This window comes from Scyliorhinus canicula, chromosome 13, assembly GCF_902713615.1.
Source record: "Scyliorhinus canicula chromosome 13, sScyCan1.1, whole genome shotgun sequence".
NCBI classification, from domain to species: domain Eukaryota; kingdom Metazoa; phylum Chordata; class Chondrichthyes; order Carcharhiniformes; family Scyliorhinidae; genus Scyliorhinus; species Scyliorhinus canicula.
Window position 1 is genome coordinate 70,776,633 of NC_052158.1, and position 27,468 is coordinate 70,804,100.

At 43.9% G+C, this 27,468-nt stretch overlaps 1 protein-coding gene across 4 annotated transcripts in view; it reads left to right on the top strand.

The window, feature by feature from the left end:
* The first annotated feature begins 557 nt into the window (after positions 1 to 557).
* The window catches only part of LOC119975404 (protein IWS1 homolog A), a 73,711-nt gene continuing 46,800 nt past the window's right edge, over positions 558 to 27,468 (top strand). For 2 of the 4 annotated variants that reach the window (XM_038815012.1, XM_038815013.1), the window contains exons 1-5: positions 558 to 824; positions 13,095 to 13,458; positions 14,866 to 14,925; positions 15,403 to 16,027; positions 27,156 to 27,222. In XM_038815012.1, coding sequence (XP_038670940.1) covers positions 573 to 824; positions 13,095 to 13,458; positions 14,866 to 14,925; positions 15,403 to 16,027; positions 27,156 to 27,222 — 1,368 coding nt within the window. In that variant the 5' untranslated portion in view covers positions 558 to 572. Of the gene's footprint in view, positions 825 to 11,545; positions 11,662 to 13,094; positions 13,459 to 14,865; positions 14,926 to 15,402; positions 16,028 to 27,155; positions 27,223 to 27,468 lie in introns of all 4 variants that reach the window. The other 2 variants (XM_038815014.1, XM_038815015.1) reach the window with 2 other exon arrangements.

A 27,468-nucleotide genomic window follows, 5' to 3' on the forward strand; every position in this document is an offset into this window, starting at 1 on the left:
GTAAAAAAACAGCGGGCAGCGATTCGTGTCGGGAGGCGGGCGTGGGGGGGAAGAATAGCGGGAGGGCGTCGGACCAGCGTGTCCGTAAAAATTTACGCCGCCCGCTAGTCTCCGATTTTTCGTAAGTCGGGAGAATCGCGCCCATGCTGTCTTGAGCGTGTGCAGAGGAGGGAAGATAGCTGCATCGCTGAGATTATGTTGCACTGTGAGGTAGGCTGCAGGAATAGACTAGCAGGACAGCCCAAACACTGATTGATGGTCTAAAGAGACATGACAATCCTCAACATCAATCACGCCAAGTGAGGACGATCAACGACAGGAGGAGTTTGCCACCACCATCACGGTGACGGAAAGCACCAAAGCAAACACCAGCCCCCGAAAACATAGGCACAGATCTATCAGCCCACATCACTGGCAAGGGACAGCTCCATGGGCGGCAGACTTTCCCATTCCAGAATCAGCTCGTTCGACCATCAAAACAAATGCAGAAGAAGATCTCAGCTGAGCTCGCCAAAATTCTGAGGCTGGATTCCCGCCACCCCTCGCAGATGGAAAGATGCGAATCCCAAGCGATGGTCCGACTGACGAGCATCGGATTGACGAAAGGCTCCAACCGTCAATCCAGGCCGCGCGGGTTACGTGCAGCGCGACCTCTGACCCGCGGGCATGCGCAGTGCTGCCCGCGTTGTAGGCCGCGGCGCCGCTTGCATTTGGCGAAGAGAAGCCGGGAGGAAGGTGTGCGGTGTCGGGGCGGAGCCGGAGTGGGCTGTAGTTTTACCCTGTCGCCATGGATTTGGAGGGCGAATATTACCCGGACGGAGAAGGTAAGAGCCTGGAGGGTGTGAGTGAGTGTCCGCTCGATCCATCTCGGGCCGCTGGTGAACGCAGAGCTCCCGGCTTGATAGGCGGACAGGGCCCTGACCCCGGGCCTGGGCCGCTGGTGCTCGTGTTGGAATCAGTCTACTGATTTACCTTTGTTTATGTCGGCCCAATGCAGCCCACACTGTCCGCAAGCTTCAAATCAACAACAACCTACATTTGTATCGTGCCTTTAATGCAGTAAACACACCCCATGAAAGTATAGAAAAACGGATGCTTCCCAGGAGCGTTATCAAATGTACACTGACAGGCACCAAGATAGATTAAGATAGATGGCTAAAATTGATCAGAGAGGTAGGGTGAGCCTTAAAGGAGGAGAGAGATGTTCAGGGAGGGAGTTCCAGAGCTTGGTGCGTAGGAAACTGAAAACACGACTGCCAACCAAAGAGTCAACAGTAGATGGGGCCAATATCACAGGATCACCTAGTTCTCGGAGGATTGTGGAGCTGAATGAGATTCATAGTTGTGGTTAAGTCGGCAAGCCCCTATCCACACCACAGACGCTATATACACAGTTGCAATGCTGACATTCAACCAACTAAAACTCATGCAGCCTCCACAGCGAGCTGTTAAGGTTTCAGCACTTTCTGAGTCAGAGGTTTGTCGGGTCAAGCTTTCCACCAGAGGTTTGAGCATGCAATCAAAATTGACCTTTCATTCCAGTACTGAGGAAATGCGGACTGCCAAAGGTGACGTGTTTTGGATGAGTTGTTCAAACCAAGTTCCTGTCTGCCTTCTCAGCTGGAGGGCAATAACGAAACAACATAATGTGGATACTGGAAATCTGAGAAAGAAACAAGTTACCGTTTCGGGCCAACGGTCTGTTGTCAGAACTGAAAGGTAAAGGTGTTGGAAATTGACAATTCCTGTGCAGTTTCAGAGCAAAGAGAATGTCTGTGATAGGTTGGAGATCAAATGCTAAAAGGGATAATGGTGTGAGGCAAAAGTGGATGATAATGGGACAAGTATGGAGACAAAAGATGGGTCTGCTGTAGTTGGTTGCAGCAGAATAAGACACATGAGGTGAGGTAAGCAGAGAAGGTACTGTGGCAATAGGAATGGCAGATAGACCTCTGGCAAGCACACTATCCTGCCTGATGTAGGGAGTTCACACCCCAATCACTAGCCCAACACCACCTTCACTCCCAGTGGCACTGGTGCAACCATCTATTATCAACCTCTCCTGTTTGAGAGAAAGTAAAAGCAGTGATTAAGATTTAATGAGTTTAATTTAAGGTTTAAACAAAACACATTAGAGCTTTTAAAGTACCTGGTAGAAAGATGGGTTGTTGGTCTTTGAGTGCTTGTTCAACTTATTTAGAACAGTTATGGCTAAGGACAGAGAGGTCAGGGTGGGATGGAGATGTCAAGTGGGAAACGGCCAACTCTCAGGGCTATGTTTGTGGACTGACTGAACAGAGGCAGGGGAACAACTAGTAGAAATAGTGGGCGCATTCCTCCAAAGAATTTCAAAGTGTGATCTCCGGCAGGAAAGCCGGTGCAATTTTCACCGGATAGCTTGGTGTAATTCCGATCGCAATCTACCCACACTTAAGACAATTATTTGGAGGTTGCTGCAATTAGTGCTTTGAAAGAGATTTCTGGGACCTACAAACGCCGGCCATGCCACATCCTTCGACATCGGGGCACCGTTTTTAAAGGGTGCCCTGATCTCAAAATAATGCTGCAGCCCTCCCTCTCTCCTACTGATTGATACAGACACCCATAACCAGTTTCAGGCCTTCCATCCAATGTTGCTCGTTCTGGGTGAGTGTGCTTAACACTCGATTTGGCTCTGTTTCGTTACTTAGCTCTGGAGTCGCCAGGTATCGTTAAGATACCGCCACAAGTTTCAAGGTGAAGTTCAAAGCAATAAAACCATACACCAATTAGTAAGTTCAAACAACTGAGTTTATTATAATACAATTATAAACTACTCATGCACACGCTAAGATGATTAAACTATTCCTACCACTAAATAAACCAATACTTATCTTAAAGGGAACTGCCGGATCAGGGGACAAGGCCTCTTGCTCTGCACTGGGTCCGCAGACTTCAGGTTGGTACAGGTTAAAAAGGGGTCAGGAGTGTCTATCTCTGGTAGCGATCGTTGTGAGACACTTACTTGCTGGCGCCTGCTGTCCCAAACCCCTCAACTCTCTCAGTCAAGGTCTTCTTCGGTAAAAGGCTGGTCAAGAGGGCTGGTCAAGAAGAACGAACTAAGTTTGGGACCTGTCTTATAGGTCCTAGGGCTTCGCGCCCTTTTGGGCGGACCCTCTATCTGCTGGGGATCGATTGGGTCTCTTCCCAATAGATTTGTTTGAATCCCCCCAATACTGAGGCTGTCCCTCGGCTACTGGGCGAGCCTTCAGGTGCTTTGTCTTTGAACCCCGCTAGTGCCGGGGTGTCTGGTATCCCATACAATGTTGCAACCACTTCTCTATTTGTGTCCATTGTCCCTGGGATCGTTCCATTACCATGTTAACTGTCCCGGAGATTGCCTCATTAGTATGCGGAATGTTCGTTTCGGTGCTGTCTGCTCTCTTAGCAGACAGAATACACATTGGCTTGGTGCAGCCTGCTTGTGCTGCAAACTTTGTCCATTTTACCCTGCAAGCTTTGCGTTCCTCCATTTTGTATTGAGGGAATGGCCAACTTCGGTGGCTACACCAAGTGAGTGACAACCCAATTATGGGGTCGCCAAAGGCCCCATTCCTCCCTTAGGTCCAGGCTCCTGTCCATGCTGACACTGCCAGGTTGGCACTGCCAGAGTGCTGGGGGTCCTGACTACCTGAGGGCTATAATGCATGGTCATCATGCCTGTCTTCAATTCTGGAGGTCAGTCATGGTTCCTGCCAGCTTAACGTTGTGCCAGGGGGTGAATTCCAAGAGCTGACTGAATCCAGTTTAAAACCGATTTAAATATGCTAATCTGGTTCTTGCTGGCCAGGGGCGGAGAGAACCTGGAAATGATTGCTCCCCAAAGAACATTGCAATATGGCGCTCTAGCGGGAGTCTCCAGCTGTAATGCGAAATGCGCCTGTGTAAGTGGGGCTGGAGAATCGCCCCCGATAGATGTGTAGGGGATGGTGTTGAACAAGTGGACCATGGTGCCCAGCAGCAAGAATTTGTTGGTAAAAGATTCTGTGATATTATTCAAAAGAGAGCTGGTGAATTTTCTCCTCTCCTGTACCAACATTCATGCTGTTTATGGGAACTTGCTCTGTGTACATCAACTGTATCTACCATACAGCAGTGTTGCATTTCATAAGCATTTTGTTGTCTGAGACATCTTGGTATGTATTGAAGTTGTGAATTTATATTAATGCCTTGGATCCAGGGATAGAATGTACTATAGCCAAATTTGCAGACGACACTAAAACAGGCCCTCTATAAGACCATAGGAGTAGAACTAGGCCACTCGACCCATTGAGTCTGCTCCTCCACTCAATGAGGTGGCTGATCTGATATCTTCAACTCCATTTTCCTGCCTTGTCTCCATAACCCTTGATTCCCTTACTGAATAAAAATCTGTCTATCTCAGCTTTGGACATACTTAACGACCCAACGTCTACATCTCTCTGCGGTAAAGAATTCCACAGGTTCACTACCCTCTGAGAGAAGAAATTTCTCCTCATCTCTTAAATGGGTGGTTACCGTACTCTCATATTATGCCCTTTGGTCTGAGACTGTCTCCTAAGAGGAAACATCCTCTCAGCATCTACCTTGTCAAACCTTTCATTCTTCTAAACTCCAGTGAGTACAGGCCCAATCTACTCAACATCTCCTCATCTGAAAATGCCTCCAGCATATAGAAAGTGGGCCAAAATGTGGCAGATGGAATTTAACATGGATAAGTGTGAGGTTATCCATTTTGGTCAGAGGAATAAAAAGGCAACTTATTATCTAAATGGAGACAAACGGGTATCTTTGTGCATGAATTTCAGAAAGGTAGTGTGCAGGTTGCAGCAGGTAATAAGGATATCAAATGGAATTTTGGTATTAATTGCTAATGGAATAGAGTGTAAAAGTCGGGAAGTGCTGTTGTGACAGTGTAGGGAATTGGTGAGATCGCATCTGGGGTACTGCTCACAGTTTTGGTCCCCATACTTTTTTTTTAATATAAATTTAGTGTACCCAATCATTTTTCCAATTAAGGGGCAATTTAGCGTGGCCAATCCACCTAGCTTGCACATTTTTGGGTTGTGGGGGCGAAACCCACGCAGACACGGGGAGAATGTGCAAACTCCACACGGACAGTGACCCAGAGCCGGGATCGAACCTGGGACCTCAGCGCCGTGAGGCGGTTGTGCTAACCACTAGGCCACCGTGCTGCCCCTTGGTCCCCATACTTAAGGAATTATGTAAATCCATTCAAGGCGGTTCAGAGAAGGTTCAATAGATTGAGTCCCAGGATTAAGCATTTGTTTTATGAAGAGAGATTGAGTAGTTTATGCCTATACACCCAGTTGAATGAGGAAACATCTAATTGAGGTATATCACATGCTAAAGGGCATTGACAGGGTAGACATAGAGCTGATGTTTCCCCTTGTTGGACGTTCTAGAATGAAAGGCCATAATTGCTAGTTAACAGCAGTGCTATGGAGTCCTGCAGACTGACTCAATTCAGACAATTAGGGATGGGCAATGAATGCTGGCCTAACCTGTGAAGTCCACATCCCATGAATGAATTAAAAAAAAATTGAGATTACTTAGTCTGCTCCCTCATCACAAAATCATGTAATCTTAGAGACATCTAGACTCCAAAGACACCCTCTCCATTAATAAGCAAGGACACTAGTATGTCATTAATCAACTGACAGGTGCACATGACGCATCACTGACACTGCACAGATAGATTGGACCATCCTGTGAAGTGTTCCAGTGTTTGGGTTATGGCGAATGCCTCCAAATGAAAGTTGTCATCGTTTGGTTGATTTCGCTTGCAGATCAAGTGTAGATTAAAATCATTTTGCAAAGGTATGAAAATTTACGAAAAGATATATTAAAGAAAAGTCAAAGTATTAATTTTTGAGTGATATTATTAAACCATGTATAATGAAAGTTGATTCAGATGACCTGGCATTCTTTTATTTCAAAGCGTGATAATGATTGTAATCCTAGTATAGGCACTTTCAGAGAAAGATGCTTTATGACTGCAGGTCAGACCTGAGTAGAAATGAGGTCAGAGGAGGAGGCCTGAGGTGTTATTTATTGATTAGACTTATAAGATGACTTGTGAAGGTCGGAGGCATAGAAAGTAGCAATTCGACAACTGACTCTCGAGGGTTTAAAATCTCCCCAGGCAGACATTAGCGCCTCAACATACCAGATTTTGTATGACTGCAAAGACTCTTACACTCCACAGTCATCAGTTTGCACAGTACTATGTATAAGTACTCTGAAAATTGTGGTTCATGTTATGATTCTAAGTTTTGGTACTGTGAGGCTAATTATTTTGTATATTTGGTGATCTTGCTAGTAGCTATCACTTTCCTTGTCTGTGAAATGAACAGTATTACAAGGCAAGCTTTCATCTGTTCCCGTACAAATTATTTCCTGGGGCAGGTCGTTAGCCTGTCGCCAGAGGTTTATAGCTTGAAAGGGTGCTATTCTGCATCAAGCATGGCCGACCAAGAGACTCTCCCACTCTTACTGCTTGCGTATTGGAAGAATTTTGCACATTGATACTCCATCTGTTTGGCTGCATTATGAATCCATCTTCCTTGACCAGCAAGTCTTGCGATGGAACTCAAACCCAGAGCATCTGGCTCAGAGGTGGGGTGATACCCGGTGTCACAAGACCTCCCTTGCATTGAGTGGTTGCAACTTATTGCTGACGTGTAGGTTGTGATTGGGTAATGCATTATTATAGGTGTATTGACCTGTATTTCCCCATCTCCAAGTGACGAATTTCATTACCTGGTGCACCAGGTTGTTGTGGTGATGTCATCTTTACTTGTGCTTCCTTTGTGCACCACTCATACACACTCTTGTATATTCCTCTCGATCATCTTTATGTTTTCTTTTAAACACTCACTTTTTCTCTCACCAAGTGTCTTGCATTATTTCTTGACATCTTCTATTTGAAGCCAAAGCTGTTTTTTGACAGTCTGATGCTGTCTTGGGAGGATAGCATTGTTCTGCTCAAGACTCATTTTGAGCTGAAGCAGTATGTTTGATGTTGTACGGTGCAATTTCAAAAAAATATTTGGTACAATATATATATGCATGCTGATGTGTGCTTAATTGCTAAGTTGTACTTCATTGTTCCTAACCTATTCTCCACTAAATTATTCCTGTGTGGAGTTCAGATTATATTTACTCCTGCTCAGCATTGCTGCTGATAAAAGGCACCAAATTCCCAGCTCTTGGCCACGTGGCAATCCTAAAGTGTACACTCTATATTATACAGAGAAGAATATAGTGATGGAATTAGGTGGGGTGGATGTAGTAATGCAATGAGACTGGATGATGTCACAAAGTGGCAACAGGACCAGGCAGATAGACAAAGAGACTCATATTGAACCACAAATCCACATTTACCTTAAATGAGCAATTGGTTATACATCCCACTTACTGTTGTGAGTGTGATTGGCAAGGCTGCTGCTGTGGAACATAAGGGAAGAGATTATAGAGGCTCTGACAATTTTAAAATCTTCTTTGGCCACAGGAGAGGTGCTGGAGGGCAACAAATATAGTACTATTATTCAAGAAAGTTGGTAGAGAGAATCCAGGAAATTACAGGGCAATAATTCTAACTTCAGTGGTAGGGAAACCATTGAAAATAATTCTGAAGAACAGAATAAATCTCCTTGGGGAGGCAAGGATTAATCGGTGATAGTCAACATGGCTTGTCAAAGGGCGATCATAGTTTACAAATTTGATTGAATTTTTCGAGGAGGTGGCTAGGTGTGTAGGTGACATGGACGTCAGTAAGGTTTTTGGCATGGTCGCACATGGAAGACTGGTCAAGAAGTTAAGAGCCCATGGGATCCAGGGCAATTTGTCGTGTGAAGTGGGATTAAACAGTTTAGGCCTGTACTCTAGAGTTTAGAATGAGGGGAGATCAAATTGAGGTATAGAAGATGATAAAAGGTATAGAATTATGGCGGCATGGTGGTGCAGCGGTTAGCACTGCTGCCTCACAAAGCCGAGGACCTGGGTTCGATCCCGGCCCTGGGTCACTGATCATAAGAACATAAGAACTAGGAGCAGGAGTAGGCCATCAGGCCCCTCGAGCCTGCTCCGCCATTCAATGAGATCATGGCTGATCTTTTGTGGACTCGGCTCCACTTTCCGGCCCGAACACCATACCCTTAACCCCTTTATTCTTCAAAAAAACTATCTATCTTTACCTTAAAAACATTTAATGAAGGAGCCTCAACTGCTTCACTGGGCAAGGAATTCCATAGATTCACAACCCTTTGGGTGAAAAAGTTCCTCCTAAACTCAGTCCTAAATCTACTTCCCCTTATTTTGAGGCTATGTCCCCTAGTTCTGCTTTCACCCGCCAATGGAAACAACCTGCCCGCATCTATCCTATCTATTCCCTTCATAATTTTAAATATTTCTATAAGATCCCCCCTCATCCTTCTAAATTTCAACGAGTACAGTCCCAGTCTACTTGACCTCTCCTCATAATCCAACCCCTTCAGCTCTGGGATTAACCGAGTGAATCTCCTCTGCACATCCTCCAGTGCCAGTATGTCCTTTCTCAAGTAAGGAGACCAAAATTGAACACAATACTCCAGGTGTGGCCTCACTAACACCTTATACAATTGCAACATAACCTCCCTAGTCTTAAACTCCATCCCTCTAGCAATGAAGGACAAAATTCCATTTGCCGCCTTAATCACCTGTTGCACCTGTAAACCAACTTTCTGTGACTCATGCACTAGCACACCCAGGTTTCTCTGCACAGCGGCATGCTTTAATATTTTATCGTTTAAATAATCCCGTTTGCTGTTATTCCTACTAAAATGGATAACCTCACATTTGTCAACATTGTATTCCATGATCGTGTGGAGTTTGCGCATTTTCCCCATGTCTGTGAGGGTCTCACCCCCACAACCCAAAAGGATGTGCAGGGCAGGTGAATTGGCTTCGCTAAATTGCCTCTTAATTGGAAAAAAATAATTGGATACTCTAAATTTAATAAAATTCATAGAATTCCTACAGTACAGGAGGCCATTCGGCCCATCGAGTCTGCATCGACCCTCTGAAAGAGCACACCATCCAAGCCACTCCTCTGCCCTATCCTAACCCTAACCCAACCCACACAGCACTGGAAGCTAAGGGGCAATTTAGCATGGCCAGTCTAGCTAGCTGCACATCTTTGGACTGGGAGGAAACTGCACCCGGAGGAAACCCATGCAGACACGGGAAGAAAGGGTAAGCTCCACACAGACAGTCATCCAAGGTCGGAATCGAAACTGGGTCCCTGTCTCTCTGAGGTAGCAGTGCTAACCACTGTGTCACCCGATATAGATAAAGTAGATGTGGAGTGGATGTTTCCTCTCGTGGGGCATTTTAGTATGAGATGTCATAGTCCTAAGATAAAAGGTAGCAAATTGAATACAGAGTTGTGGATAAACTACTTCTCCCAAAGGGTTTTGAATTTGTGGAATTCACTACACCAGAGTGCGGTGGATTACTGGGCAGTGAGTAAATTTAAGGAAGAGTTAGACACATTTTTAATTGGTAATGGGTTGGAGGGTTATGGAGAATGGGCAGGACGGTGGAGTTAAGGCCAAGATGAGATCAGCTCGATGGCCTAATTCTGCTCCTATATCTTATGAGCTTACAATTTGGCAAATTGGATCCAAAATTGGCTTAGTGGCGGGAGGCAGAGGGTGATGGTCGAAGGTTGTTTTTGTGACTGGAAGGCTGTGCCCAGTGGTATACCGCAGGGATTGGTGCTAGGTCCTTGCTGTTGGAGTGCACTAATGATCAAAATGTGAATGTAGGGGTTATGATCAGTAAGTCTGCAGATGAGATGAAAATTGGTAGTGTGGTACGATAGTGTAGGACGATATAGACAGGTTGATCAGATGGGCAGAAGAGTGGCAATTGAATTTAACCCAGAAAAGTGTGAGATAATGCATTTTGGGAGGACTGGCAAGGCAATATACAATGAATGGTCAAACTCTAGGAAATACAGAGGAACAGATGGATCTTGGTGTGCATGTCCATTGATCCCTGAAGATAACACGGCAGGTAAATAAGGTGGTTAAGGAGGCATATGGAATACTTGCCTTTATTAGCCGAGGCATAGAATGTAAGAGCAGGGAGGTTATGATAGAGCTGTATGAAATGCTTGTTAGGCTACAGCTGGAGTACTGTGTACAGTTCTGTTCACCACGCTATAGAAAAGAAGTGCTTGCATCAGAGAGGGTGCAGAGGAGATTCACCAGGATGTTGCCTGGGCTGGAGTGTTGCAGCTATCTGTAGGCTGTAGGTACACTAACCCCCCCCAGTCTTGCGTGTTTGGGACCCAATCATTTCTGGATTTTGGAGTGTTCTGCATTATAGAATTATGTCAGGATGCTCAACCATAATTTTAATTCCAACTTAATTAGCTGAATTTTCTTCCTTTGTTATCTACTCTCTCTTGCAGTCTTCCATTGAAACAGCCAAAGGTTGTTTGTTATCCTCAGTATTTTATTTTAATTTTGTACGGCTGTGAGGAAAAGGTACCTAACTTCAGGAGTGAGTTCACGCAAAATGGGGATATGATATATTAAAACAAACTTTATTACTGACACATTAACGGCACACAAGAAAATAGCTTACAAATTACCCCTTATACAATGCTAATCAATACAGTGACACAATAACCCTTAACTGCTATCTTTATTCCCAGTAACCTGCTATCTTTATTCCCATTCAAACAACAAAACCATTTACTTCTGAATCCACTTTTTAAAACAGCTAGCAAACCCAGGTATACTTGTATAAGAGATGTTCTTTGGAGAATATTAGAACAATGCAGGATCTCTAGCTGAAGTCTTCTGAAACTATCTTCATAGATTGACTTCCAGAGCCAGCTGCAAACTCCTGTCTGTCTCAACTAAGTGTTGAAACTGCCAATCTTGTTGCCCGGTAAAGCAGCTTCCGATCTGTCCCCCAGTCAAGCCTTCAATTAAACTGCAGTGAGAGCAGATGCTTGAAAACTCAACTAATCTGCTTTTCTGCAAAATATCTGGTTCTCTAGCTCCTCCCATTAATTACATTATCTTACCAAGCTGAAACACAATGCATTAATTATCTACTCCATAGAAACCCTATTAATCGAAACAAACCCCCATTAGCCCAAGCTTTTATGATGCCTTAATTGCACCATAGTTACCTTTTGAACCAGGATTTTTAAAAACATGACTGCAGCAGTCACACTAACCGAGGCTTTTAACCCTTACTGCACCAAATACATATAATACAATATATCTGAAATTTCTACATTCATCACATCGAACACAGGAAAAGGAGCAACTTTCACCGTAGGTCATCCTAAAATGCTCCATAACCAACAGTGTACTTTTGACTGTGATGGTTATGTACAGGAGGCCTTGGAAGTGTGGTACTGACTTGCATGGCAGTGGTGCTGTGACAGTGACTTGCGATGGCAGCGGTACTGTGACAGTGACTATTGCTTTACTTCAAATAGATGATGGTGGTGCAACGCCGGTGCTGGATGAACATAATTCAGACACAGATGATCAGAAAGACTCGACCGAACACCGTGCTGCAACTGAAGGCAGCAGTGTAGGACATCACTCTGAAGTAAGAGACTCGTTTGTCATTGTTGGTCACTTACCTGTTGTAATGACCCCTATAGTCTGTCGCTCAAGACTTGACAGATTCAGGCTTAAGTTTATCTGGAACATAACTGGTTTGGTCATACCTCACCAAATCTGACTGGCCCTCATCAAGTGCTCTGAGATCACACTGTCCTCTAGCCAAAACTAATCACTACTCTTCGATCATCCTGGAGTGCAACAATAACCTCTTTCCTTACATTCTCTGTAATTACAAAAATGATGCGCCCAGGAATTGTTTTCAAAACCCTGTAAAACTGAGCTGAGCTTCAAACCCATATCCTGTCCTTCACAAGGTTACCCATCTCCATAACACTGCTCACTTCTACCCTGGCCCCATCAATGTGCTGCGAAAGCACTCATTCATGTTGTTGTCATATTCCAGTGCTCTCCTAGCCAACCACTCACCATCCATTCTCTGTAAATTTCAACTTTTTCGAAGCTCTGCTGCTTGCATCCTGCATTCTGAACACTGCTTGCTGACCTATTTTGGCTTCCGGAATCCAAATTCTACCAATTTTAAATTTTCATACTTGAGTTTAAATCCTCATGGTCTGCTTCCCCCTTAGAACTTCCTGTTCCTCTGATTGAGGTTCTTGCACACCCCAACCTCACTTTCATCCTGCCACTGGTTGCCTTTCCTTTAGCTGCCTAGACCCCATACTCTGGGAATTTCCCCCCACAGTGGTTGCATTGCTGCCTCACCGCGCCAGGGACCTGGATTGAATTCTGATCTTGAGTGACTGTGTAAAGGTTGCACTTTCTCCCTGTACCTGTGTGGGTTTTCTCCGGTTTCCTCCCAAAGTCCAAAGATGTGCTGGGTAGGTGGATTGGTCCTGCTAAGTTGCCCCCGAGTGTCCAAAAGGTTAGGTGAGTTATGGGGATAGGGTGGGGCGGCGTGAATTTAGGTAGGGTGCTCTTTCAGCAGATCAGTGCTGACTTGATGGGCTGAATGGTCTCCTCCTCCTGCACTGAAGGATTCTATCTCATCCTCAAGTTTTTCATGGTTTCATATCTCCGTAACCTCCTTCAAACTTTTACCTCTTCCCTCTGATGATCTCTAACCCTTTCCTTTAATGCATTGCCCACCCACCCTTTTATCTCCTTTCAATGATAGAATTTTAGTTACACCAGTCCTACAGTCTGAAACTTCACCCCTCAACGGCACTACTTCTCCACTACTCTTTCAACTTTAAAAGTCTTTTCGTAGCCTCTGTTTTCGATAAACCTTTCAATTCATTCTTTATAATTTGCCTTTGCTGACTTTGTGTCATCACTTTTATATTAATTTCTCAATTTTTCCAGCTCCATATAGCTCCATTGTTAAAGGCATTCGATAGAGGAAAGTATTTATTTGAGAGCTAGTCTGTGAAAGTTTTCATACTGTTTCTGTTTCAGGATGAAAGCCACAAAGAAGATCAGAGTGACGCAGAAGGCAATGACATCCCCGGCCGTCCGCAAAGCAGGGAGGACCATCATGTTAGCAGTGATTCTGAGAGTGAGGAACCCAAGAAGGCTCTCAGCATCAAGCAATCAGATGATGAAGCAGGCAGTGATAAGGAGAATCACTCCATAAATGAAGACAGCAGCGGAGAGCAGGAAAGAAGCCACGATCGAATGAATGACACAGACAGTGAAAAAGATGTGCGAATATCACCGGAGCACAATGAGAGCCAAGAGGCCAATGATGATGATGGCCCTGTGCCTCACAGAGCATCCAACAGCGATGATGAGCAAGACGAGGAAGAGAGGGAGGAAACAGGTATGTAGTGGTTAAAGGAAATCTGCTGTCATTCAATAGTCCCTAGAAGTGTACAAGATTAGAAAAGACCTCTGCATTTCATCTGTTCTGGTTCACTTGGCTAATGAATATCATGTTCCACAGAATCTCTCGTGCCTTTCTCTAAGCCATAATCCAACTCTTGAGAACAGTTAGCCCTGTTCAATATCCTCATTCCATATATCAGCAATACAAAAGTGATATACTGTGGATGCTGGAAATACTCAGGTCAGCACCTGTAGAGAGAGAACCAAGGTTAACGTCTCAGATTGATTACCTTTGGCCCTGTTTAATAACAAAGATCAAAAGGACCAGTTTTGCCTCGCTATCCCTTGTCACACCCTCACCTCAGAATTTACGTGCAATTATGAATTCGGCCTCAATCATAGTATCCCTACAGTGCACAAGGAGGCCATGCAGCCTAGCAAGTCTGCACCAACACTCTGAAAGAGCACCCTACCTAGGCCCATGCCCCCACCCTATCCTGTAACCCAGTAACCCCACTGAAACTTTTGGACTCGAAGGGGCAATTTAGCGTGACCAATCCGCCTAACCTGCACATCTTTGGAGAATGGCATTTCCTGATGGCACAACCCACAGTTGGTGAAAAGGTCCTTCCGGGGACTCTGCACTAGAAGTGGTTCTACTTCAAACTATGTTCAGGATAAAGCTTACACCCCTCAGGAGGTTAACTGTGTAGATACACTAAACATATAAATGTAACCATTTATATTATGGAGAGTTATTCATGAGCAGTTGATGAGCACCCATTGTTTATATCAGTGTTGAATGCTTGGGGAAGTAAATATTTATGATTGAAATGAGACTATGCTCTTAATCAGCATTCAACAATATTCTAACCAGTGATAAAACCAAAGATCTGTGAACTTACAGGTTCCATCAACATTTTCTGTCCTCCAGAACTTCACCTCAGGAGTCCATTTTCACATTAACCTAAATGTGCATTTACAAGCCTTCCTTCCAGAAGTTGTTCCGCCTGTTGTCTGATGTGCAATTGCCGGAAAAGTTCGCAGAATGAACTGGGGACTGAGAATCTTGATTAATTTTTTCCTTACTCTGACACTTATTGCAGTGCCCAACTACCTCCCAAGCTACGATTCGCTCACCAAGCATAAACCACCAATGAAAATTTGCTGTGTCTGAGCACAGGTGCTGTCCGGGTGGTAACCTTAACCGCACAGCCATGATTGAAATTTCAATTAAAACAATTCCTGCAAGACTAAGGAAAGGGTATGAGGAAAGGGACTGTGGTGTTTACTCTGCCATATATGTGATGGGTTGCATAGCCTCTAATTTGCTATAAAATTCCATGATTGATATTTGGTTTTATTTTTGTGAAGTTACTAACATGAGGGTGCTCTATTTCAGTGAAGAGGAAGAAGCCAATCCTGTCTGATAGTGAGGATGAGAAAGAAGAAATAAACAAATGTGAGTACTCAGCAGTATTCCGGGTTGCGTCAATGAATTTGTAAGATACGCAGTTTGTAATACAGTAAAAATAGCCCTGTCCCAATGTCACAGAATAATTTTCCATTTCTATGGAGATCTCTGCTTGTGTGCATGATATGCCCTGGCTTCGGCCTGTGTTCATTACCCCATTCAAACGTAATTTTTCAGCTTGCAGTCATTCCCACTCGGTGTTATAACTAAGCAACACAGCTGCCTTTGTTTAAAAAAAAAAAAATTGCTTTGCAAGGTATGATTTGGAGCCATCCCTCGCGGTGTAGTGATTAGTACATCCAAAGGTGAGTAACCTCCCCTTTCATTCTTGGAGTGTCATGTTTTTAAGATGGTGCAGGGGACATTATGTGGTTGTGTCATTCACAAGATCCTTTTTAATAAAAAATAAACCTGACTCAACACTCGTGACTAGTCTGAATGAGATGTTCTTTTTCTTTCTCACAGCTGCAAAGCAATGTCGAGTGATGTCGGACAGTGAGGACTCAGGCAGTGACTTTTCCCCCAAGAAGAAGAAGTCCAGTGCATCGGGTGGGGAGAAATCAGACAGTGACAGTGATTTGAAGAAAAAGCAACTGGCCTCCGCTGGCGAGGATTCTGATAGTGATGCTGACGTTGCTACAGCAAAGCGCATTGTTTCGGATGATGACAATTCTGATGATGATGTCGACTTGTCGAAAGCCAAGCGCGTGGTCTCTGACGTCGATGACTCAGACAGCGACTCCAACACTCGTGTGAAAAAGCAGGTTGTTTCTGATGCCGAAGATTCTGATAGCAACACGGATGTTAGGAAAAAGCGGGTCTTCTCCAATGACGACGATTCAGAGAGCGACACCGCTCCAAAGAAAAAACGTGTTGTATCGGAGGATGAGGACTCCAACTCGGACAGCGATGCCCCGGCTAAGAAAAGGCGTGTCCTTTCTGCTGGTGAGGATTCTGACAGCGATGCAGAGCCTGAAAAGCAAGAGTCTAACGGTGTCTTGTCTGACAGTGATGAGGACGAGGAGAATAAGGAACCCTCCCAAAAAGCCGAACCTGGGCTGTTTGGCAGCGACAGTGACTCTGAGGATGAGTAAGTGAAAGTGCTTTTAAAGACAGTGATATGAGTATTGTAGACTCATGGTAGCAACTCTCTGATTATCCAGACCAAATTGTTTCATAGATATCTCAGTGAAATATAGTAGGCTGTGGAAGTTTCAGACTTTGTCCAGTTAAACGTTGAAGAACACCCAGCGGTACAATACTGTCTTCAGCCTTCCCAAATGTAGACTATCCAGCTCTAGGCTGAAGTATTGATGAGTAACACCCAAGTTACAGGTTGATCCCTGTGTGCCACCAGGATAAGGTAACAGAGATGTCACTGTATAATCCTGGGCTTGCACCTTGGTGGTATCAGCCTATTACCGCGATGGGAGAAATTTAGAAACATGAAAATTTGCAGCATACAAGGAGGCCAATTGACCCATCATGTCTATGCCAGCCAAAATATGAATTGTCCCAATTTCAAACTCAATCTATAGCTCTGTAGGTGACGGGATTTGAACTGACTAAAAAGTTTCCTTTTTAAAAATGGTGGGGATTTTGGCCAGTGAGTTCCCCGTCGCCCTCTCGGTAAAATGCTTTCTCTCCAACCCCCCTCTATCCTACTGCCAGGTCCTTCCTATTTACCATATCAAGGCACCCCATAATTTTGTACATCTCCCCCCAGTCTTCTCTGTTCCAAATGTCCCCACATTATCCAGTCCTTCCTCCAGAGCTAAGATCTTCCAATCCTGACAACATCCTTGTAAATCTCCTTAGTACTCTCAGCAGTACGATCACGTACTTATTGTAATGCAGGAACCAAAGCTACGTTGAGTCCTTTGCCTAACTGCTTTTCCAGCAGAATCTTGCTGCTCCTATACTCTCCCATAGCTAATAAAGAGGCGTTTGTCCTCTTAACCATCTTCTCTACCTTGCTAACTTTAAGGACCTATAGACATGCACTGTTCCTCTACAGAGGGGGCTGGTTTAGCTCAGTTGGCTAGATAGTTGGTCCGTGATGCAGAGTGAGGCCAGCAGTGCTGAGGTACCGGCTGCGATGTGGTGATCCTCAAGTTAAATCACTATCGGTCAGCTCTCTCCTCAAAGGGGAAAACAGCTTGCGGTCATCTGGGACTATGGCAACTTTACCGTACTTGCTCTACACTTCTCAGTGTCCTACTGTTTATATATTCTGTTGCATTGTTGGAACCAAGAATCACAGAAGATAGTCAGTTGGTAGTACAGAGCTCGAGTGTTATTGAAAAAGAGACATGCTATGAATACTAAATTTCATAGACAAGAATACTAAATTTCAAGGGAGCAACAATTTATACTGCATGAGAAAAGGATGCTGGTTGCTTGGCAAGTGGCCTCGGGTCAAGGCATTGTCACACGGAATGCATCCTTTTCCCCATGTCAATGCCTCGACCAATCAGAGTCAACTTGCCAACCAACCAACATCCTTTTCTCATGCAGTATAAATCACTGTTCCCTGTGAAATTTGGTATTTTTGCGTCTGACCTGAAGATTGCAAGACGTAAAGCTTCTACGTATGTCTCTTTTGCAGCATCACAGTCGAAGCGAGTTAGACATCAGAATGTTTTATCTGTAGAGAAATAGAATCCCTACAGTGCAGAAGGAGGCCATTTGACCCATCGAGTGCCTAGCAATCCTCTGAAAGAGCACTCTCCCATTCCCCCGTCCTTTCCCCTTAACCCCACCTAACCTGTGCATCTTTGGGCACTAAGGCAATTTAGCATGACCAATCCACCTAACTTGCACATGTTTGGATTGTGGGAGGAACACAGAGTATCAAGAGGAAACCCACGCAGACACTGGGAAAACGTGCAAATTCCACACAGACGGTCACCCAAGGCCAGAATTGAACCCGGGTCCCTGGCACTGTGAGGCAGCAGCGCTAACCGCTATGCTGCCCATAATCCGTTAACATGACTTTATTGAAGGAACCTTTGACCTCTAAGCAGTAGGGACTTATCTGAAGCACTCTGGTTCATGTGTGGACCTTTAGTTGTAATTCCATCTGAGCTCCTCAATTAGATTGCAGCCTGTAACTAACTTTAAAGCTTACTGTTGCTTAGATTGAAACTCATACCTCCCTCCCGGCTATCAGTTGTTTTTGCTTGCTCATTCTTTTGTTGTCAATTTTAGACAATATACCATCATTCAAACAGAAGAGCTGACAATTCAGCATTTTTCACTTGCATCGTGCCTCCACAGTGTCTATTAGCCCTACACGGCCTGCCATTGGCAGCCATGTTCAATCATTGCTGCATTGCAAGAATGTCTTTCAGAGTTCAAACTTTGAGGAATATGTTGTTATCTCCTGTCATTAGCCAGATTTCTACGGTCCTGTAGATATTCCTCTGGTTTCTCTTGCCTCGTTTTCTTTCCCTTTCTGTTCCCAGTTCTTAACTTTTATTCACTGTGTTTCAACATTTTTCAGTCAATCCTGTGCATTGCTGGTCTTTGGGACATTGAGGTAGGAATTGGCCATTCAGTACCTGGGTCTGCTCTGTCATTTAACTAGATCATGGCAGATCTTCTAACTCAATGCCATCCTCCTGCACAATCCCTCTATTCCTTAATGGTTTTGCTTTCCAAGCTGAGACTGTGCCCTCTGATTAAAGACTTAAAGACCCCCCCCCCTCCCTCCCCCGCCCAGCCAAGGGAAACATCCTTCCTGCATCCTCCTTGTTTAGCCCTATAATAATTTTGCGCACACATTCTTCTAAGCTCCAGAGAATACAGGTTCAGCCTCCTCAATCTTTCTTCATAGGACAACCTCGCCATCCCTGAGATTAGTCAAGTGAACCACTATTACACTCCATCAATGGTCAGTGTATCCTTCCTTGGCTAAGGAGACCAAAACTGCACATAGTCCAGGTGCGGTTTCATCAAGGCTCTACAGCTGCAGTAAGACTCCCTTATTCCTGTACTTCTATACTCTTCCAATAAAGGCTAGCATACCATTTGCTTCCATAATTGCTTGTTGTGCCGTTATGTTAGTTTTCAGAGACTTATGAACAAGGATTATCAGAAGGACGTAGAAGCTTTGAGAGTGCAAAGAGGGTTGACCAACATGTTGCCTGATCTTGGTGTTGGCTATGAGTAGAGGTTGAATAAACTAAGATTGTTTTCATTGGAAAGACGGTGGCTGAGGGAAGACCTGATAAGAGGTCGACAAAATTATGAGAGGCATAGACCGGGTGGATAGTCAGAGGCTTTTTCCAAGGGTGGAAGTGCCAATTACAAGGGGGCACATGTTCAAAGTGAGAAGGGAAAGTTTAAGGGAAATGTGCGGGATATGTTTTTTATGCACTTGAGTGGTGGGTACCTAGAACACGCTGCCAGCAATGTGGTGGAAGCAGGCAGCAGGCACATTAGCAACATTTAAGAGACATCTGGATGGGTACATGAATAGGAGGGAAACAGAGGGATATGGAACGAGTAAGGGCAGAAGATTTTTTTTTCAGTTCGGCATCGTGATTGGCACAGGTTTGGAGGGCCGAAGGGCCTGTTCCTGTGCTGTACTTTTCTTTGCTCTTTGTTCAATGCTTCCCAATCTCTCCTCATTTAAGAAATACTTTGCACTTCTGTTTTTCCTACCAAAATGAAGAACTTCACATTTTGTCCACATTACGTTCTATCTGCCATGTTCTTGTCCAACCACTTAGTGTATCTAAATCTCCTTGAAGCCTTGTTGCATCCTTCTCACAACTATTCCCACTAACATTTGTCATCAACAAACTTGGAAATAATACCTGTGGTCCCCACATCCAAATCATTGATATAGATTGTAAATAGCTGGGGCCCAAGCTGCTTGTAATTCTTCACTATTATCACAGCCTTCCAATCAGAGAATGATCTGTTTATCCCTTCTCTGTTTTCTGTCCATTAATCAATCCTTAATCCATGCCAATATATTTCCCCCAATCCCATGAGCTCTAATTTTGATTACTAACCTGTGTGGGACCTATTGGAAAGCCTTCTGAAAATCCAAATACACCACATCCACTGGTTCTCCCTTATCTATTCTGCAAGTAACATCCTCAAAATGCTCCAACAAGTTGTCAACCATAATTTCCCTTTCATAATCCATGTTGACTTTGTTCGACCTCACAATTATTTTCCAAATGTCGAGTTATCACATACTTTAGATTAGATTCTAGCATTTTCCCTACTAGTGATGTTCGGCTAGCAAGTCTGTAGTTCCCCCTTTTCTTTTTCACTCCTTGCTTAACCAGGAGGGTTACTCTTTTTTTTTAACCTTCCAATCTGCAGGTACCATCCCAAAATCTATAGAATTAAGGAAGATGACCACCAATGCTTCCACTATCTCACTACCTCTTTTAACATTTTGGGATGTAGATTCTCATGTCCAGGAGATTTATCTACTTTCAGCCCCATTAATTTATCCAGTGTTAAGGGTGGGACAGTAGTTAGCACTGCTACGTCACTGCACCGAGGTTACGATCCCGGCCTCCGGTCACTGTCCGTGTGGAGTTTGCACATTCTCCCCCTGTCTGCGCGGGTCTCGCCTCCACAACCCAAAAAGATGTGCCGGGTAGGTAGATTTGCCGTACTAAAATTGCCCTTTAATTAGAAAAAAAAATAATTAGGTACTCTAAATTTATATTAAAAAATAAATAATTTCTCCAGTACTACTATTTTTACTAATACTAATTTCTGTTAGATCCTCAATCACACTAGTCCCTTGGTTCACCAATATTTCAGGGAGCTTTATTCATAGAATCCCTACAGTGCAGCAGGAGGCCAGTTGGCCCATCAGGACTGCACCGACCATCTGAAAGGGCACCCTACCCAGGCCCACACCCGCACCCTATCCCCTTAACCCCGCACATTGATCATAGCCAGTCCACCTATCCTGCACATCTTTCAACTGTGGAAGGAAACCAGATTTCAGCACCCGATGGAAGCCACACACAAACTCAACACAGACAGTCACCCAAGGCTTCCTCCTTGAAGACAGGCACATTTGTTTAGATTCCCTGCTATTTAATTATTATTTTTTTGAAATTCTGAGTATCCAATTATTTTTCCCCAATTAAGGGGCAATTTAGCATGGTCAATCCACCTAACCTGCACATCTTTGGGTTGTAGGGTGAAACCCATACAGACGGGGAGAATGTGCAAACGCCATACGCTATTTAATTATTACCCATTATAAAATCTCCATTCTCTGCCAATAGTGGGTCCACATTTGTTTTTTCCATTCCTTAGTTCTCCTTTGCTGAATTTTAAAATGGTCCCAAATCCTCATCTTAATACTTTAAGCCTACTTGTGACAAGTGATTATTATTATTATTACTATTTTCTTTGGCAACTTTATAAGCATCTCCCTTTGACCTGACAGAATCATTAACTTGTTAGCAATGGTTGGATCACTTCCCTTATTTGCTTTTTGAGACGTTTATTCCTCAGTGATGGTCATTCAATTAGGGTGGCTTGGTGGCACAGTGTTAGCACTGCTGCCTCACAGGGACAGGGACCTGCGTTCAATTCCGGTCTTGGGCGACTGTCTGTGTGGATTTTGCACTTTCTCTCCAGGTCAGTGTGGGTTTCCTCCGGCTGCTCCCACAGTCCAAGATGTGCAGGTTAGGTGGATTAGCCTACTAAATTACCCCTTTAATGTCCAAGAATGTGTAAATTAGGTGGGATTGCTGGGATGGGGCGGGGAAGTAGACCTGGGTCAGAGGGTTGGTGCAGACTGCGCTGTAGGAGAGTCTATGGTTTTATACCTTTTAACAATTCAATTCTGTCACAGAGCGAGGGTGAGTATTCCTACAGGAACCAATAAAACAAAGTTGGTCTGCATTCTGTATAGGTCCTGAGGGAAGTGCATTAATTCTGATCTGTTCAGCTTTCACATAGCTTGGCAAACCTTTCACTGTCTCCTCACAGAATTTTATTTCTATTTATCATTTAATTTTTATTAATGACTGGTTTATGCCAAGTTAAAAAATCATGCTCTCCCAGTTGGATATTGCTCAGATCTCTCTAGATGAGAAAGTCACACTCTTGTTTAGTACATGGTGGGTTAGAGTTATGGATGTTTGTTATGCTCTTTACACAGGTGTACTAGATACAAGATATTTGGATATTTATCCATCTCCATTTATTTTGTGCGTTTGAGAAGGGGAGGTTGCACAGCTGGGAGTGTAAAAAGAAATCCTTACACAGGAGGCTAAAATGTGAAATCATTTAAGTTAAACTAAAGTATTGAGTCCATCATTTTGTATGAAGTAGTTTGTAACAAAATAGGAAAATTAAAGAATGTGAGGGATGTGCAGAGAGTGAGATTAGTCAAGGTTGCTCATGCAGAGCAATACTGGTACCAATTTGGACCAAATGGATTGTTTCTGTGTTTGAATTTCTATGGTTCTATAATTTGTGGGAGGGAAGCCATGAGCAACAATTATACTGGAGTTCTTCATGGAGATGGCAAAGCTGGTTGGTAATGTGCAGTTCAGCCAAATCTTAGCTCTCGTACAGTAATTAGGCCACAAGGTAGGAAGGTGTGGAAGTACCGAGTGGATGATACATCTTGGATTTCTCCAGTTGCCACAGATAGCAGTCTTCAGCCAATTTGATTTAGTCCATGTGATATTAAGCAGCAGCTAAAGGCATTTGATACTGCAAAGGCTATGGGCCCTTCCAGTACAACTACAACACTGGCATCTACCCAGCAATGTAGAAAATTGCCCAGGTATGTCCTGTACAGAAAACACAGGACATATGTAATCCATCTTAATTACTGTCCTAGCAATCTACTCTTGATCAAACACAGAAAATACTGGATCAATGTCAGCAGATCTGACAGCATCTGTGGAGAGAGAAGGGAGCTTTAACAAAGTGTCATCCAGACTTGAAACGTTGGTTCCCTTCTCTCTCCACAGATGCTGTCAGACCGGCTGAGATTGTTCCAGTATTTTCTGTTTCATATTCCAGAATCTGCAGTAATTTGCTTTTAGAATCTACTCTCCATCAACAGTAAAGTGATGGAAGGGCTCATTTACAGTGCTATTAAACATCACTTGTTTGGCGATAACTCGCTCACTGATGTTCAGTTTGGGTTCTGCCTGGATTATTCAACTCCTGACCTCATTGCAGCTTTGGTTCAAATCTGGGAAAAAGAGGTGAACTCCAAAGATGAGCTGCATGTGACTGTCCTTGACATCAAGGCAGCATTTGACCCAGTGTAGCATCAAGGAGCCCGAGCAAAATTGGAGTCAATGCAAATCAGAGAGAGTGGGTGGGGGGAACTCTCCACTGTTGAAGTAATACCTAGCTCATAGGAATATAGTTATGGTGTTCAAATGTCAATCATTTTAGTTCCAGGACATCGTTGCAGGAGTTACTCAGGGTAATATCCTAGGCTCAACCATCTTCAGCTGCTTCATCCATGATATTCCCATCGACATAAGGTCATAAGTAAGGATATTTGCTGATGATTACACAATGTTCAGAACCATTCGCGACTCCTCGGATGCTGAAGCAGTTCATGTCCAAATACAGCATGACCTGAACAATGTCCAGGTTTGGGCTGTCAAGCGGCATTCACGTCACATAAGTGCTAGGCAATGACCATCTCCAACACGAGGGAATCTAACCATTGCCTCATGATATTCAGTGGCATTACCATTGCTGAATCCCCACCATCACCTGGGGTTACCATTAACCAGAAACTGAACCAGGCTAGCCATAATACATACTGTGCTATAGAGTAGGTCAGAAGCTAAGAATCCTATGGTAGGTAACTCACCTCCTGACTCCCCAAGCCACTCCACCATCTACAAGATGGTCGAAATATGTAGCTGATCAGTCAGTATTTTCAAAGAGCAGAAAGACATTTCTAGTATGTATTCTTCATTGGACCATACATCAGATGCTTAAGCCTTTCACTTTACATTGCTTTGAAGGACAGTAGGACATAACATAGAGGGATCTGTGGCATTGATAAATAGCTCATTGAAACCAACAGTGCATGGCCTGGCCACATTATGAAAGCCTAACCAGATTTTGAAGTGTCCAGCCAGACAAATAGGGCATAAATGGGAAGTAAAGGGGTAGTTTTTCATTTTGCTCGCTAGGTGTAAGGCAGGCTCTGTGGGTGACCGCCTGTTATTAGAAACTGCCCAGTTTTCAAACCAACTGAAACCCATATTGTCAGTTTTACAGCTGGGCAGAAAATCTAGTCTGTAAAAAACACTGATGCAGCACACCCTGCGGTACACGTGGCAATTTTGGCATGACATCTGTGAGGAGAGGCTTAAGAATCTAGATTTTTGTATTTGGGGAAGCCCTAAATGGAACATTAGTTAAAATATTCAAGATCCCAAGGGGACCAGATAATCGGTTTTGAATCAGTTTCAGAAGCTCGAGGGCCAAAGCATAAGGATTCCAGATTAGAGGAAGGAAGGTGTAGGTGAGTTAGATTTAACTATGTGGCTGACAAAACATGAGGCAGGTGGCAGGGCTATGGCAAATTGTAACGCCAATCCCGTTTGTTTATTACCAGCAAGCTGTAGGTGCCAGTGGAGCCCCAGAAAGAGCTCCAGAATAAGATAGGATTTTCTTTTTAAACTTGCACTTTTGATACAGTCTTCAGTGATCCAGCCTGAGGCAGCAGTCATTCACAATCATATTTCATAAGGAGGCATGGAACAAGCTGTGGATTTGCAAATGCAGAGGACCTCATGCATGTTTCATGCTTATACCTTTAACACGAAGTAGAGGAGTCCCAACCCGCGCTTCTGTTTTGGAGCACAATAAGAAGTCTTACAACACCAGGTTAAAGTCCAAAAGGTTTGTTTCAAACACGAGCTTTCGGAGCACTGCTCCTTCCTCAGGTGAATGAAGAGATATGTTCCAGAAACATTTATATAGACAAAGTCAGAGATGCCAGAAAATGCTTGGAATGTGAGCATTTGCGGGTAATCAAATTATTACAGATCCAGAGATAGGAGGTAATCCCATGTTAAAGAGGTGTGAATTGTCCCAGGCCAGGACAGTTGGTAGGATTTTGCAAGTCTAGGCCAGATGGTGGGGAGTGAATGTACATAGAACAGTACAGCACAGAACAGGCCCTTCGGCCCTCGATGTTGTGCCGAGCAATGGTCACCCTACTCAAACCCACGTATCCACCCTATACCCGTAACCCAACAACCCCCCCCCACCTTTTTAGGACACTACGGGCAATTTAGCATGGCCAATCCACCTAACCCGCACATCTTTGAACTGTGGGAGGAAACCGGAGCACCCGGAGGAAACCCACGCACACACGGGGAGGACGTGCAGACTCCACACAGACAGTGACCCAGCCGGGAACTGAACCTGGGACCCTGGAGCTGTGAAGCATTTATGCTAACCACCATGCTACCGTGCTGTAATGCAACATGAATCCAAGATCCTGGTTGAGGCCGCACTCATGCGTGCGGAACTTAGCTATAAGTTTTTGCTTGGCAATTCTGCGTTGTCGCGTGTCCTGAAGACCGTCTTGGAGAACGCTTACCCGGAGATCAGAGGCTGAATGCCCTTGACTGCTGAAGTGTTCCCCGACTGTTTTGGAGGGACCACACAGGCATTGCCCATCATATAGTAATAATCTTTATTAGTGTCACAAGTAGGCTTACATTAACACTGCAATGAAGTTATTGTGAAAATCCCCTAGTCGCCACACTATGGCGCTTGTTCGAGTACACCGAGGTAGAATTCAGAATGTCAAATTCACCTAAAAAGCACATATTTCGGAACTTGTGGGAGGAAACCGGAGCACACGGATGAAGCCCTCGCAGACATGGGGAGAACGTGTAGATTCCGCACAGACAGTGACAGCTAACCACTGTGCTACCGTGCCACCCGGGACTCTTGGATTCCAGTTTTACACCTGTAAGACAAGCACAGTGCGATGTCATTTTATCTAGACCATGAAGTGCACATGGAAGCAGTGTGGGTAGTTAATATAGAAAGATTTAAGGGTGCATTGAATTGGTAGTTGAGGAAAAGGAAGAATTTTACGTTTAGGTAGCACCTTTCATATCCTCAAAATATCTCCAGTACTTCATAGCTGTCGATCCCGTAAATATTTTATATGAATATAAATTGACTGCACTGTGAAATTCAAATTGAGATTAACTTCAAAGCTGTAAATGCAATTTGACTGAAGATAAACAAAAATAAACACACTATGTTAATCATTGACGTTCATATGGCTGTTTGCTGTGTCCATGGCTCATTTGAGTGTGATGAATATTTGTACCATTCCACAGCATAGATACATTAGATCCTAGAAGTTACTCTCTGCAATGCTTTTCATTCTGTTGTTTTAATAGTTGTAGTGTAACAAAATATAATTTGGGTTTTTATAGCATTTTAACTAATACATTTGTAGTGCTGTGCTATTTTGTAAGCAGCCCATTTGGGCACAATAAGCTTCCATATACTGTAGTGAGTGACTAGTTATTCTGTTTTGGCCTTTGGTCATCAAATAAATGATGACAGATGACCAGGAAACCTCCATGTTCTTCTTCAAATTGAGCCATGGCTTGAGACTTCACACTAGGCCTCTGTTTGAAATGTCATTCAAAACCCAGCACCCCAACTCAACAATGCCGCCCTCACTTGGTACTGTACAGAAGTATGTGAACTAGTACGGAACTAGATTATGTGCTCCTGTTGAGGATTGAGGCCTGACCCCATCACCATCTGATTCAAGAGGATGAGAATATTGTGTGAAGCTTGATACTGAAAGTGCACAGTTGGTTGATATCAGTTTCTGGTACCACCCTGATGGACTGAAGTTTTGCTTTTCTCCTTCTGCCCTTCCCATGCTCTTGTTTCTGATGTTCCTGCGCAATATATGATTTGATGTATGCGTGCATAAAATAGTTCCGCCCGATTTTGAGCTAACGTGTGTATGGGGCCTACAGCTGTTCTAGATCCTAGTGCAGGTTAATTCCCATTGGACTGTGCTCTAGTTTACGTCACCAATATCAATGGCAGATAATCCTATAGCTCGTTGAGAAGCATGGGAGATGGAATGTGAGAAAAGTCCGTCCAATATAGACAGTGTTTCCTATCAGTGGGACTAATTTCTCAGTAACCTGGTAACATTTTCCTCTGCTTCCTCTAAACAGGGCTGGTGTTGGAAACTTGATAGCTGACATTTTTGGTGAATCGGATGATGAAGGGGAAGAGTTTACAGTACGTATAGAGTTGGTTTCTAAATACTGTGGTTCACCTGATTGATTCTCACTAGCAAACTAGCTGTCTAAACCCTGCCAAAGAATTGTATTCAATTCTTCAAAAAAGTTTTTATTTCCAATACTGAATGTTTACAATCTCAGTAGTTGGAAGGTCCTGGGAGGACTTTCTATACAAAATACACCATCTTTCTATTTTTCAAAGATTTATTTGATAGCTCCTTAGTTCTGTGCAATGTTTTTAATC